Genomic DNA, 16,125 nt, shown 5'->3' on the forward strand with positions numbered 1-16,125 from the left:
GGTAAAACACTACTTTTGACAAAATTATTGTAGGCACTACTTTTTTTTCATTATTTGTCACCCGTTACAGTCCTTGGCTGCACTTACACAGCTTGGCAGGACAAACATACAAAGGCAGCTTGTACATCTACTGTCCTATGGGGGAAATACTGCTTAAATAAATTTGTGTGGAAATTTTATGTATGAGCCTTAACATAAATTGGATGTTGAAAACTTAGCATCCAAGTTAGTTTTTAACTAGTAGAGGAATAACAAATTACTAAGCCCTCCATGCTCAAAAGCAGGTGAATCCAAACACTTTCTGGTATGAAGATCCGTACTACACAGAATTAAGCATATTGTTATCACATTTAATTTTTTCCAATTATTATTCTATTAAACTTATTCTCAAAATTAGTTGAATCACCCTATGTAATTTTTAAAAAAATCACACTGCCCTATAAGCGTGATAAACCTGCCTTCATAACCCCCATATTCAAGTTTCTGCTCCTTCATCACTTCTGTCTGCCAAGAAACAATAAGAAAAGTGCCAACATCGAGTACCTGAGGTGCCATTACTTCCTGGTTCAGTGATGTTCAAATTGCTTCTATGTAGAAAAGAAAATTTTGAAGTTCCATTTTCCAGAACTATAGAATGAAGTTAACTTCTAGAAGTGGCAGAGGACAAAGGGGATACTTTAAAAAACACAGTTGCTTAAGAAATTCAGAGACTGGGTGCCCAAAGGATGAAGGACAGCAGAGCAATAATAACCACTTAATGGCATAGATTGTTCTATCACTCCTTGCTACTGGAGAGAAACCAAAGCAGAAAGTGGCTTTGGTAAAAACAAGAAACACAAACAGCCACAATGGATATTTGTGAACCCATGAAGTCTTCCTAAAGAATGGGTCATGTGTTTTTTTATCCCACTTCCCCTTATCAATTCATTTATTTTAGAGCAAGTGCAGGAATGACATATCCAGTTTCACACAGAATAAGCACCTAAACGACTGGAATGTGCTATTTTGCACACACGAAAGAAATAAAAGTGCTTAACTGAACTGAAAAATACCTATCTAATAAATCTGAGAAGAACATTTAACCCAGGGAAGATAAGGTATTCCTTGTGCCATCCAAACACAGGGATGTGTTATGGATACCTCTACCAAATTTGACATGGGAGTTTAAAGACACACAATCTTCATCGTGTCACAGAGCTAGAAAATACTATAGTCTTTGTTGATTATAAATGGAATTACATTCCTAGGATTACTCTTTGTAGTATCCCTTTTTAAAGCAACACAAAACTAATTTCACAAGTTACTATGGTTGTAACCATCTTAAAAATATGAACATAACACTAAATTATCAGAAAGTGCTGGGAATGAGGAATAGCTTTTTTCATGAAATTCATACAGTTATTACTTTACCCTTGCATAATAACTATGTACTGGCAGTACCTCTTGACAAGAAGCATGAGATTAACTATGTAGCTGGCCAGAAGCATCTATTATCTTTAATCTATTTTTCTGAAGGGGCCATCTGCTCTTATTTCTTCTTTTTGTGGCTTAAGTTGAAATTGCATTCACTAGTCTGTTAGAATTTCAGTGAGGTACATGTAAAAATGTCTCCCATGTCAGGATGGCTGTCCTGAGGACAAAATACTGTAAGGTGAAAAGAGGAAAGGGGTTATTACCAAAAGCTGACTATAACTGATATAGCTCAAACTGCTAATCAGTCCTGAATACAATGAAAGAAAAGCAATGCTAACATTTGTTTTATTATAGTACAGCTTGACATCCATTATTGACAGGATGCAAAGCCATGTTTAAGGTACCAAACCCAAATAAAGGAACTACGTTTGCTTTTTGCATTCCCTGCACTCAGTCCATTTCAGATGACTCTGCAGAAAAGCTTCAAATCTCAGCTTTGATAACAGCAAAGAAATGTTCCAAAATGAGGTGCCCCAAAATACCTCATACAAATGCTGACAAGACATACCTACATGATTAGCATCATTCACACAGACATGGAAATAAGGAATAGTTACTGCTGAAAAATTTACTCAAATGCAGGCTACAGGGTTTGCGCTCTAGCCAGATATTACTCCAGTGGAATAATATTAAGTTTCAAAAGATTCTGAAAGGACTGTATAGAATTAAACCTACAGCTTTACACTATACTTCATCCAAGTAGGAAAGAAAAGTACTTCTGATTCAATTTTTCCTACCCTTCTTGCTGCTTTCCCCAGGAGAAAGACCAAGCAGGAGGACATCCAGCAACTTGACTTAGTGCCTAGAGTAACTACTCATCATCAACTTCATGTAAGCCATCATAGCAGGCAGCCTTCTATCCTAGGCAACAAGTCATTTGAAGCTTTGGTCATTGCTTTGAGCACATGGACATAGATAAGGGATTAGTGCATGCAGAACCTACAACCTACTCAGAGGCAGAAAACACATTATGTTAGTACAGTGCTCAGCAAACCACTTCAGTCTAAAACTATGATCTACTGATTAAGATAGCAAATCACATCCATTTTCCACTGTCAGGACATTAATTTAAAGGATAATTTGCCTAGAATTCTTCACAGAACTGATCCTACAGCAAGCTACTTGCCACTTATGTGGTAATGCAACACACATCAGCATTTTTAATTAACCTTACATTGAACTGTGTGAACTATTACTTAGTGTTTCAAACAAGGCCTATTATTTCAGGTCTTCAAGCTGTATAAGTGCACCTATAAACAAATAATTTATAAATAACATTATGGTACCTTCCCTGCACTCTCCATTTAATCAGTTGGTACAGTGATATTCCAAGAGCCTGAAGATTTAAAGTCTGGGAAAGTTTCTTTTAAAACTCCATTGCACACATATGAAATCGGACTGACAGCAGTCTAACTAGTTCAAGTACACATGAAGAAAACACCACAGACCGAGGCTATTTCAGTTGCCGTCCATAGAATCATAGAAGGGTTTGGATTGGAAAGGACCTTGAAGGTCATCTAGTTCCAATACCCCTGTCGTGGGCACAGACATCTTCCACTAGACCAGGTTGTTTGAAGCATCATCCAACCTGGCCTTGAACATTCCCAGGGATAGAGCATCCTCCCAGTGAAGAATTTCTTCCTAACATATAATCTAAATCTCTCCTCTTTTAACTCAAAACCATCCCCCCTGTATGATGTGGTGTCACCCTTCAGATGTAAAGTGGGGGAAAGAAGGAAGGGGAGCACGTTCAAAGTGGTGGTGTTTGTCTTCCCGAGTGTGGTGGAGTGCAGCTTTTCCAGGAGACGGCTGAACATCTGCCTGCTCATGGGAAGGAGTGAATGGATTCCGTGTTTTCCTTTGCTTCTGCACGAAGCTTTTGCCTTGCTATCTTAACCCAGAGTCTTCCACCTTTTACCCTCCCGATCCTCTCCCCTCATCCCACTGCGGCGGAAGGAGCGAGCGGCTGAGCTGCGGGCTGGGGTTGACTCAGGACAGGGACACATCTGCGGCTTCGGGATGCGGGACAGACAGAACACATCCGTCTGCGAGAGCTGATTTGACACCCAAACACCGACGGCACCCAGCATCCACATGCAGCCCCCACCGCCGCGATCCCGGCTCTCCAGGGGGGCTCACACCCGTTCCCGGGAGCCCCGATCCCGGCTCTCCAGGGGGGGGCTCACACCCGTTCCCGGGAGCCCCGATCCCGGCTCTCCAGGGGAGTGCTCACCCCCGCTCCCGGGAGCCCCGATCCCGGCTCTCCAGGGAGTGCTCACCCCCGCTCCCGGGAGCCCCGATCCCGGCTCTCCAGGGGGTGCTCACCCCCGCTCCCGGGAGCCCCGATCCCGGCTCTCCAGGGGGGCTCATCCCTGCTCCCGGGAGCCCCGATCCCGGCTCTCCAGGGGGGGTTCACCAACATCCATTACCGGGAGCCCCGATCCCGGCTCTCCACGGGGGGGGGTCCAACATCCATTACCGGAGCCCCGCAGGGCCGGGCCGCTGCCGCCCCCTCCCGGCACCGCTCCCGAAGTGACGCCAAAGCCTTTCCGAAGTCCTCCAGAAAACAGCTCCACGCAAAATGGAATATGCATAATGACTTTTCTAATACCTAGGGCCCTACTGATAAATAGAGTTCCCTGATAGAGATGCATCCAAAAACCTTCCCGTGCAAGCTACACCGTCAGGATTTATGCATCACTACATATAAGATGCTCTATCGGTATCCTACTGGAAAACCCACTGTGGAAGGCTTCTGCTCTTTCCGAAGTGCACCCATAATCATAGTTCATAATTGCCCGAGATCCCCAAAGTCACAGAAGAAACAAGGCTAAAAAACACCTCAGAGGTCATTGACTCCCTGTCATGGATTAACCCCAGCTGGCAGCTGAGCCCCACAGGTGTTCACTTTCCCCCATGAAGGTGGGGAGAATTCAAAGGGGAAAAGTGAGAAAATTCGTGCGTGGAGATAAAGACAGTTTAATAGGTAAAGCAAGAGCCGTGCAGGCAAGCAAAGCAACACAAAGAATTCATTCAGCACTTGCCATGGGCAGGCAGGTGTTCAGCCATTCCCAGGAAAGCCAGGCTCCATCACATGTAAAAGAAGACAAACACCATCACTCTGAATTTCCTCTCTTCTTTTCCCCCCTCAGCTTTATATGCTGAGTGACAGACACCATGTGGTCTGGAATATCCCCTGGGTCAGTCATCATCAGCTGTCTCAGCTGAGTCCCCTCTCAAACTCCTTGTACATCCCCAGCCCCCTCACTGGTGTGATGGGGTGAGGAGCAGCAGTAATGAAAATATCCCTGTGTTATCAACCCTGTTTTCATCACAAATCCAAAACACAATCCCATACCAGCTATTAAAAAGAAAATTAATTCCACCCCAGCCAAAACAAGCACATCCCTCACAATCACTTGAAAGGACTACACTTATTCCCAACATTTGTTTCACACAGTATAAAAAGGCTTCTGTGAAGACCCAGGTGCCTGCAGGGAAAAAAAAAACTGTCTAAAGAACAGATAGAGTAAACCTCAAAAACATGATAAATCTTCTGGTGTATGCTTTCATACAGGAGGCCAATAAAAACCTAATCATTTTTCCAGACCATGGATGCATGGTGTAATAAAAAGGTCAAGGGTATATGGTAAGTGAAAAGAATCTTTAAGACTAACTTGTGTAACACAAGACAAATTGGACCACAATAGTCCTTTCCAGTCTTTGAGATCTAGTACTAAGGTGCTGCATTTCACCTTGCAAACTGGACTAGGCTATTACCAGGATAACTCTAGACAAGCAGCAAGCGTTAACGAGAGCTAAAGGTATCACTGCAGGCGATCTGCTGCGAAGCACAAAATGAAGCAGCTTAGCTTCTCCAGACATGAGGCTTTAAACGGAGAAACTGAGTCAAATCATCAGAATCAAACTGTTTTGCTTTGAGAAACACCTCCAACTACCACAGAAGTTTTGGGAAACCCCTTCAAGGAAAGCAGAAAAAAAAAAAGTCATCTGTGACCAAGTTTCCTCAAAATTAGGACTTCTTGATCCTAAAAAAGCAGGCTGGAAGTAGTCATGAAGCAGTCAGATATTTAGTAAAGTAAAAAAAGGGTATCTGAACTTCCATGACTCAACAAATGGATCAAGAACATCATAGTCAAACTTTGTGAAGGCAATCCTAGCAGAAAAAAATCTGTTTTCCTTCAAACTCGGGAATGGATATGGGGTATGGTTAAGCATAACAAAGCCAAAGATCCAAACAGCCACGATGGATCTTAGTGCCTTTGACTTTCACAAAAGTGAAATTGATCATTTTGCATTAGTCTGGAGGTGGGTGGAAGAGAAAAGGGTGATGTTTTTACTTCACTGGTTTACCCCATGGAGCCGTATCACTGAAGTCTGCATCCACGGCAGCACATCATTTCTGCTTGGTAGCAGAAAAAGACAACAAAAAGCTCCTCAGCCCTCTTATACTGTGTATCTGATCTCAGGGAGAAGAAACAGGGGTGCTGACCAGAGACACTTCAGGATTGGTAGTTGACCACCTCTAGTTAATTAGGACACAGATCAAAAGGAACCAGTAACCTTTGTCCATTATCAGCAACCAGAAAAGGAGAAACATAAAAGGAAGAACAACCACATTAAAAGCAGTCCTTCCATTTCCACATCTTTTAAAAACATTATTATCCCAAAGCAGCAGGAAAAATTGGCTGAAAAAATCGAAAACTTTTTGCTTTCAAACACATCTACTTCTCAAAGTACTGCTACTGAATGATCTGAGGCAGTAAAAGGCTACACATACATTTACACCCCAAGCATTCAGCAAATGCAGCTGCAGTGTCAGAGCAGAAGCAATTTTGACTTATAGCATCAGAGAATATTCTCCAGGTGGCATGGGACCCACAACGATCGTAGAAGCCAACTCCTGATCCTCCACAAGACTACCCCATGAGTCACACCATGGGCCTGAGTATCATGCAAACACTTCTGAACTCTGTCAGGCTTGGTGCTGTGACCACTGCCCTGGGAAGCCTGTTCCAGTGCCCAATCACCCTCTGGGTGAAGAACCTCTCTTTCTAATATCGAACCTGAACTTCCCCTGACACAACTTCAGGCCATTCCCTTGGGTCCTGTCACTGAAGAGATCAGTGTGTGCCCCTCCTCTTCCCCTCATGAGGAAGATGTAACTGCAATGAGGTCTCCCCTCAGTCTGCTCTTCTCCAGGCTGAACAGACCAAGTGACCTCAGCAGCTCCTCACACAGCTTCCCCTCCATACCCTTCACCATCTTTGTTGCCCTCCTTTGGAAACTCTGTAATAGCTTTATATCTTTCTTATATTTTGCTTTCCAAAACTACACACAGTACTCAAGACTTTTTCCAATATTCTTTGTCTTGGCCATAAAAAGGCATCTTTCTCTGACTATTTCCTTTGAACACTCCAGAGGGATTAATAAAGTTGAAGAAAATCAGTAAATCCTCAAAGGATTTGCAACTTCAGGTTTTCACTGTCACTATATTATACTAAGATCAGCACAGCAGCAGTTGTTAAAACATTTTCTTTTGGATCAAGTACAATAGGTTTACTGAAATGATTTCTAATCTTTTTGGTTTCCAATTACTTTGTCAAGAAATTCTTCCTAGAAAATAAAGAACTAAAAAGAACACCTATATAAGCCAAAAAAGCAAAAGATTTACCATCTACAAGAATTAAACTGACATTTTTTTTCTGCCTTGCAACTTTGCTGATGTTGAGCTGCTACCTGAAGCCAAAAGTCTGATAAACACATCAAAATAAGAAATGAAAGGCAGCCAGCAAATAGCAACTGAAGATGGAGAATGTGAAGGAAATCCATTTAACTTCCTAGTTTCTTATTAACTTTACCTTGACAATAAGGTAAAATGATGAAAAACAACATCACAACATAAAAGAACAATAAGTGATAAATACAACAGAGTTGAGTTCAAGCAAAGGAATATTTTAAGATAAGATAAACACACAAAGAATAAAACATGCACTGCTCAGCTGCTGAGACGCAAAAATACATCACTCAGCCTAACAATGTTTCTTCATGCCATCTCTCTACTCGATGCTCTTTAATTTGCTCACTGTCATGAACAGCCAGCCTATATCTACCATACAGCCAAACAATGACAGTTCAAAGAACTTCACAATCTAACTGAGATCAAATGTCCACAAATGCACTTCACTCAGAATCAAAGATGTCAAGACATGCAAAATCCACCAACCCTTGTATCTGGCTCAAGAGTTAATCATCCATTACTAAAGCACTGTGTGTTTTCATCTGTATTTTTTTGGCCAGACATTTCACTGTCATTTTAAAGGGCCTCTTTGCATCTTTATTTACTTCTGAAGGCAGCCAGGCACACAAACCACAAGTCAAAGACCACTCTCACACACCAATCAGAGCAGCAAGAGGCCTACAGACCTTCTCAAGCTTGCAAAGCACTGTGGTTTTTCCATGATTTCCTCAAATATTAACACACAGACTTCTGTACCTAGAATGTCACAGGAAAATGAAATTCCTGAGTCCATATGCCCTTATGGCTTTAGCTTAAGGCCATAAAGATATTAATTTTCTAGCTAGTGTTATACTTGAAAAATCACTCTCAGCTAGAAACACATGACAAGTAATTCCCAGTACTACAACCCCTGCCAACAGCTCCCATTGCATGGGCGAGGTTTGCCTTCCCAGGATTCAGGGGTAAACAAGGGAATCTCTTTTTCAAGATATTCCACTTGCCCAGTAAAAACGTCCTGTCCTTCATCATTTTCTATTTGAAAAACAGTATTAATAATGTAAACATTAAGCTTGCAAGATTCCTGCACAGCTCAGCTAAGAACAGTCAGTTAATTCACCATAAAATATTGGGAGCGTCAGTTACCAGTTAATCCATTTAAACATGCTTTTTACTGAACCTGCTAAATACTAATTAAAAAGTCATGCAGCACCACACTGAATACTTTACAGAGGCTACTCAACTCTGAACTTTGATACCTGATTCTATCAAATCAAAGCGCATCCTAAACTCTTTTCTTTCTTAATTATACTTGAAGTCAGAGAGGGGGGGAAAAAAACTCAGGGGCTAGAAAGGTCACATACATAAATTTTTAAGTACTTGAAAGTAAAGTCAAACAAGCCACAGGCCAGAAGAGCAGCCACTCAGTGCTGTGACCTTCCTTCTGATTCCTCCAGTAAATAAGTGCTCAGAAGGTTACAGTTTTAATTTGCATGGCTGGTGTCGAAAAGGATTGAAAGTGACAAACCATGTCAGTCTGCATTTGAAACCTTTAAATTCGATCTCTCTCATTGACTGCCAAAGTGAGTGTGCAAGTGAATTAGAAGTCAGCTTTGGACTAACTGTGATCGCCGGTGAGTGGCTGCAGGCTCAGTCATGCTCCAGAGCAGATGAGCCCAGGGCTGAAGGAAGTATGATTATCTTCAGCTGCATTTCACAGAAGCCCTGTTAACATGACTGGAATATCTGATAAATCACTTCCTCAGCCTTTTAGGAGAACCAAGACTGAAACCTAATTTTTAATAGGCCCTAGGACTGTCCCAATACAGTTGCACCACAGTAAAAGCAAAGAGCAGCAACCATGACAAAAATGTGAACTTCTGAAGTGTTACCAAACATGGATGGCTGAGATGAGGGACAGTCTCTGAAATATTCCTTCTTCCTTCCAAGACTTAGTACTTTTCATGCTGCTTTAAGAAAACAGAAATAGAACCCAACTCAGCCTTCCCTGGTTTGATGGTGCGAACATCAAACCATATCTATTCCCATTTCTGTCACTCAAATTTCTCATCACACTTGGCCTGGCAAATATCCAAATCCACCAACACTTTCTTAGGTTGTCTTCTAGTAACCAGACCAGAAGAGTTTATCTCTAGTTAATCTCTAAGAAAGACAACTTAAGTGTCTGAAAAAAAATCTGAAGGGCATAAAATTTACTATATCACTGAAATTAATAGGATGCTCCAAACAATTTTTAAAACCCATCAGCTTTCTATAGCTATATCTCGTTTTCAAAACACCTATGACCTTCATGAAGTGTTTTGAAATCCTCAAAGAGTAGGATGCTTGAAACAAGTATTGTTCCTGTGATTGATACTGAAATGAGAAGTAAAGGAGAGTTTGAGGTTACACCGATGGAGTACATGTAACACCGTCAGGGACTGGGATTGAGCAGCACTGTGTGTGTCTGACATGCCATGAAACATCCGAACACACAGGAAAGTAGATGCTCCAGTAACAAACTGATTACTTATATCACAGTGTATGTATGTCACTACTTATAATCAACTTTTTTTTTTAATAAGAAAAACCTAGACACCTTTGCATACTTAGATTTATTCCAAGTTGTCCTGGTTTCAGCTAGGACAGAGTTAATTTTTTTCCTAATAACTGATATAGAGCTGTGTTTTGGATTCAGTATGAGAATAATGTTGATGGTTTTGCTGTTGCTAAGTAATGATTAGGCTAAATCAAGGACTTTGCAGTGTCTCACACTCGGCCAGGGAGCAGGTGCTCAAGAAGCCCAGAGGGAGCACAGCCAGGACAGGTGACCTGAACTGGCCAAAGGGATATTCCACAGCACAGAACATTATGCCCAGTATATAAACCAGGGGGATTTGGCTGTGAGCCACCAATCACTGCTCAGGGACGGGCTGGGCATCAGTCCATGGGTGGGGAGCAACTGTGTTGTCCATCACTTGTTTCTCTTGGCTTTGATTCCTCCTTTTTTTCCTTTTCACTGCAATTATTATATTTTATTCTATTTCAATTACTAAACCCACAAGTTTAACCCTTTTTCAATTATCCCCACATCCCACAAGGGAAAAGGGAACAAGTGGCTGCACAGTACCTAGTTACCAGATGAGGTTAAACCACAACAAAAATCAGTAACATACACAGAACCTTAATTTATTAAGGTCCTACTTCACCCATTTTTACTAAGCCATCCCTTACCTGCTTAAAAAAAAAAAAAATTCACACCATTAATATCCATCCCCCAGAAAGCAGAAGGTGAAGAAGGTGAGTACACCTCCTCATACTCTATTCTCCCTGATTATTTAGCGAGGTACTGCTCTATTTTAGTTCCTGCTCAAAAGCTGACACAAGACACAGCAAGCCCCTGCTGATCACTACCAGACATGTGGCTCAGGGAAGCCATTCAGCACACAGCTGGCACATACAGCCATCTACTGATAGGAAGGCTTGGTATTCCTGTGCATCATCTCACTGACAGTTTGAAGCAAGCCTTGCCAACTTCAGACATTATCTCAAATCTCAAAGCAGCTAAAATGAGCTTGTAAGGAAGAATTCCACAGGTCCAGTCTACACAGAAGAGCTGTCTTTCAGCAATGGACTCATTATCTTCTGACATAAGGATTTCAGCAGCCCTAACTCTGATGACAGGATTCTCCTCACCTACCCATTTAACTTTACACAAATCAAACAACTGCCAGGCACTCATCTTAATGTCTCCCAAGTTACAAAATGTGTCTGGTATCAACATGTTTTATTTACAGTTAGCTTCTCCCATCTGCAGTTTCAGAAACTCCATCCAACACTCACAAAATATTTGTCATGAATACTATACATAGATGTGAAAGATGATAAAGTAACTTTTCTCTTACAGATATTTCGATATTTTTAAAGCATTAGTCTTGATCCAAGTTATGACAATCAACATTACACTTGCACGTTTACCACTGTTTACATACAGCCCCAAGTGCAAAGTCAGCCTTCAAAATAAGGCCTGATTATAGAAGCAGCATCACTTCCACATACAGAAATATTTTTCAGATTTTGCATAAAGATGAGCACCTGAGAGTTACAAACAGGAAAAACACAAATACCAGCATACTAAGCTCTTGCTTCTTCATAGAACCTCATCTTTCCCAAAGTCCTTCAATTACAGAACTTATTATAAGCTAATAACTGGACATAATGTTCCAATTCCCATTGTCTGGTACCAGCTGCAAATTAATCCTATTAGCATGGTCAGTTTGCTACACATGCAAAGTCAGTCTGCTTCCAATCTGTAACATGTTTAATGGTTTACAGGCAAAAAAAAATCCCCTTTTTAGGATGGTTTAATGTTCAAGTATACAAATAAATCTTCTTAATTAGAGCAAGGGATGAAATCTAGCCTCCTGGAAAAGATTCCTACTGTTCTAAATTGTAAGCAGTAGATGAATGTTTCAATGACTGTTTAAAGGAAAATTTAAGCAATAGGTCTCCCAAGGAGACAAGGCATCAAATCCTCGAGCAAGAGTTTTCAACAAGAAAAATCAGCACTTCCATGTACTATGCAGGAATATTCAAGGATACTGATATTTGATTTTAGTGCTTTCACAACACTTAAAACAAGGTTTTAAGGCATAGAAATTGCTGTCATGTGCTAATTTGGAAAGACAGACAATTAAGATACTGCAAGAATGCTTTTGTGGACAGTATTATTAATCTCCACTTTGTTCTTTTTCAGCTGAAATGCTACCCTGGAGTTTGATGCAACTCAAGCTCCAATTTTTTCCTGTATCGTGTAGAATTATGTAATTTGCATGTACCTAAATTATAATTTGTAATTATAAGCATAATATGCAAATGTGTCCACTTCCATCTGAAAACTGTAATTATCAGATTTCAGAAGTCCAGACACAGGACTTTTCCCTGGAAACCAAATTTCAACATGATTAGAAATTTGTTAGTGATTTGGCTCTTTTGTCTAAGCAGTACATACACCTCAATTCCTTCAGCATCCCAGACAGACTTACTAATCCAACCATATAATTCTTACAAATCAATCTTTACTTTCTGAAGAAGGCTGGCTGATGTACAGTATTTCAGTTTAAGTAAATACAGATAGCAAATTTAATAGTATTAAGACATGAAAATGCTATTACATAATTAAGCTGGTTATTTAAAGCACTTAAAACCTTTGCTAAGACATTCTCCCAGATACCCAAAAGAAGTCAAACTTGGAAACCTGTTTTGTTCAAAATGTAAAAGCTAAAGAAGCCCAGTTAAACAAATTAGACCAGCCATTTCATTTGCCTGCACACTGAACTTTCACAGAAAATATTCAGTGGACCTGACATGTGAAGACCAAGCCAGAACTATTACATATACATCCCCACTAATACTTTTCATTAATTTAAGTGCATAGTTATTACAACTGAGTAAAAATAATCCCTGATAAAGTTAGGGTTATGGCAGGAGGGGTTTGTAAAACATCCTCTCCTGCAGTCATATTTCCCACCTGTATTACACAGTCATTTCATTTTATTGAGTTCCCTGGCGATTCTACAACTATCTATTTTACACTGATTTTATACAAATTTCCATTTTAAAGTGCAGTTAACAGTCCTTATCTTTTTTGGCTGTCTTTAACATATGAAATACTTCAGATTTAATCCAAGACTTTACTTGCAAAGTACGGAAAAAAAATCAAGAGACATACTAGATTACAAGAAGTCAGATTTGTGTCTCTCTACATTCATTTTTTCCACTGATAATATTTACTTGTGGAGCTGAATGTACATATGCAGATACCATGATGAAAGGCAAAAGTTTCAGTCCTCTAATTTCTCATTTCAGTGAGAATCTCAAGAAGTATCATAAACCCAAAAAGTCACTATTTTGATAGTAGCCCTAAAGTCAGATATACTTCCTTAAACACCATTTTCAAAATAGTAAACCACATACTTTTGTAATGCCTTAGAATATTTTAGATATGCAAAAAAGATTCTTCCCTATCTGGAGAGGAACTTCACTAATTCATAGCTATCAAACTACATTTTAACAAGTTTTTTATTTACACCAAGCACAATAGATATCTGTTTATTAACATAATTCTCCTTTTCCCACCATTAACAGCGGCATTTTCACAAATTCAAAGTAAGGAAAAATATGCAAAATACCACCCACCCAAAGACATGCAGATAGAACTCACAGGGCATATACATTCCACAGCTGAAACTGCTCACAACTAACCCTAACTCCAGAGTATGTCAGGCAATAGTTGATTCTCCTGATTCAGAGACTGGCATTTGCATCTATTGCCCATCAAAACCAACAAGGCACTGAAAGTGGCCACACTGATGTAAACCTCTTCATATTAAAGAATGTAAAATACACCAGCGCAGCTTTGTAATCACTGCAACTGAAGCCAAAAACATTTTGGCTGTCACTAAGTTATAGGAGAAGATCAGTCCACAACTTATTTCACACAAACATCCCAAGCGCTGTATCAAGAGCTCGTCTCCCCAGAGCTGTACTTGAAAGTCACCCGCCAATTACACAGTATCTCCAAATGTACATTAAATCATATTGTAATTCCCAAAGAACGACTTTTCTAGTCAGAGTAGCATCACTGAAACAAAGAGCTAGCACTTTAAAGCACATCTGACATGTCAGATGCAGAAGGGGTGGGGATCGTTTATTATCTGGAGTTATATAATTGCACAAGAAAATATGCTTTGTGGGTTTTTTTAAGATTTACTAAAACGTATTGTTGGTTGCTTAATATTTTAGCTACGCAACCAGAAGTTCCTAGGAATGCACATCGGTTGTAGGTTCGTTTCTGAGAAGGCTCACGCAGATATAAATAATAATATATTTATTGTTCAGAAACAGGGTAAAATAAGAAAACCTTTTGGGGTTTTAAACTGACGCGCAGCCTGAGCAGAGCACAGCAGACCCAGCTGCTCTAACGCGACTATTCGACTCGGAATAACCAATAACTGGAGCAGGGAGGGATCGCAGAATAAAAACCCCGTGGAAAAGGGGAAATGCAGGAAGGGATCCAGCGTGCGCTGCCTCCGGAGGGATGCGCTGCCCGACGGAGGGCGGGGAAGGCGCCGGGAGCCGGCGGACACCGACAGCCTGAACACAAATAAACCCCACCAAGCGGTGCAAGGGAAGGGTGAGCCCCTCACCGAGTATCTCACCGGGAGCCCGAGCACAGCAAACCCCTGCAGGCGGTGCAGAGGGGAGGGCGAACTCCCGGCTGAGCATCCCCGGCGACCGCCGCTCGCTCCGGCCCGTCCCCACCGCGGGACCCCGCCGTGCCCCGCCGCCCCTCACCTTGGTTGACGAGCCGCAGGGCGTGGGTGAAGGACGGGTCCAGCGAGTCCTTCTCCGCCATCAGCTCGGGCAGGTACTTGTCGTCCATGGCAGCGGCGGCCCGAGACGGCAGAGGAGCCGGGGCGCCGGGAGCTCCCGCTAGGAAGGCGCAGGTCCGAGTCCCAGGCGGCGGTAAATCCTCGGAGGCAGCGCTTCCCCCTGGCCGCCTCCCGCCCGGGGCTGCGGGGACGCATCCAGAAGGAAGCGCCGCGAGCCGCCGGCCGGGAGCGGGGAAGGAAGGGCGCGGGCCGGGGAACGCCTCCCCCTCAGCGGGCAAGTGACAAATCCCTCTGCGGAGGCGCACGGGGAGGGACGGTGGAAGAGACGCGACCTGGGAGCCGCTGACCCCGGCGGGACGGGCCCCCTGCGGACAATAACACAATAAAAGGCGGCGGGCGCGGCGCACAGACCCGCAGCAAACACCGCGCCCTGTGGCGGCGCTGCGCCGACTGAACGGGTAAACGTTGCGCGCCAGGTTTATATACCCCGGTGAGGCCCCGCCCCTAACACTCTTGAAGCCCCTCCTCCTATCCACGCCCCACCTTCCTGCTCCGCCCAATGGGCGGTGACAGCTGAGTTCCCCCCCACCACCTCGCTGGCTCAAACGACCACTCCTATTGGATGGCGTGCGCTGTCAGTCAAGCCGGGTCTCGGCCTCGGATTGGTCGGTGCAGCTGTTCCCGCCCCCCGCGGTCGGTGTGGGGCCGGCACTGGGGGAGCGCTGCCAGAGCGGCTCCGCACGGGGTGTCGTTCTGGTGTGGGCTGTGGGTGTTTGGTTACCCCGGGGCGCAAACCCTACAGAGCACCCCAGAGCCCACAGCGGCCCCTCTCCTGAGGGGACAGCCCACGACATCCGCTCCGAACCTACGAGCCCCAGCCGGGACCGCTCCCCGCGGACCGCAGGGTCCGTGAGAGCGGTCAGGAGCGCCGGGACGGCGTCCCCTCGGGTCCGCGTCAGAAATCACGGAGAAAGACAAATTTGTGTTGAAAGGAGGAGCGAAAAGGCGATTTTAACTTTTTTTTTTTTTTTTTCCTCCCCTAAATAGCGGTATTCTCTCTTTATGCAGCGTGTTGTATTTGTATTTATGCCTCTAGTAATGCAAAGCACTTCACAAACACCAGGCAGAAAATCTCATTCCCGGTGAATTGCACCGACGCGCCTCTGGAAGGGTGTTTGTGATTCAGCCTCTTTTAAAGCACGAAAGAGAAGCAAAGTTTAAAAGAACTTGCTAAAGCCTATTTTCCTGGGTTTTTTTTTTCAGTGGATACACTTGGTGTATTAGATCATTATTCACTTTGATCTTTAGCTTTGAGGCTTTACTTGGCTTCCTTATTAGTCCTGAGGTGTTTCATCAATGAATCTCGGGTGACAAAAGCCCGGAGGAAGCCAGACCAGCTCCTCTCTTGTCACAGAGCACAAGGGCAGAGCAGAGGAAAATTACTAAATCACTGGAGCCAAACCGATAATGCCAAAGTAGCATTTTAAATCAACGTTTACT

At 42.8% G+C, this 16,125-nt stretch overlaps 1 protein-coding gene across 2 annotated transcripts in view; it reads right to left on the bottom strand.

Moving 5' to 3' along the window:
• KHDRBS3 (KH RNA binding domain containing, signal transduction associated 3) overlaps positions 1–15,058 on the bottom strand; it is a 92,617-nt gene extending 77,559 nt beyond the window's left edge. For both annotated transcript variants that reach the window (XR_007630060.1, XM_050324939.1), the window contains exon 1: positions 14,588–15,058. Coding sequence is in view for 1 of the 2 variants with exons in the window: in XM_050324939.1 (XP_050180896.1) it covers positions 14,588–14,675 (88 nt within the window). In the remaining variant the exon portion in view is untranslated. The remainder of the gene's footprint in view (positions 1–14,587) is intronic.
• Between the last annotated feature and the right edge of the window lie 1,067 nt (positions 15,059–16,125).

The sequence above is a fragment of the Myiozetetes cayanensis genome, unplaced genomic scaffold (assembly GCF_022539395.1).
Source record: "Myiozetetes cayanensis isolate MyiCay16 unplaced genomic scaffold, myiCay2020 scf1, whole genome shotgun sequence".
In the NCBI taxonomy this organism is placed as follows: domain Eukaryota; kingdom Metazoa; phylum Chordata; class Aves; order Passeriformes; family Tyrannidae; genus Myiozetetes; species Myiozetetes cayanensis.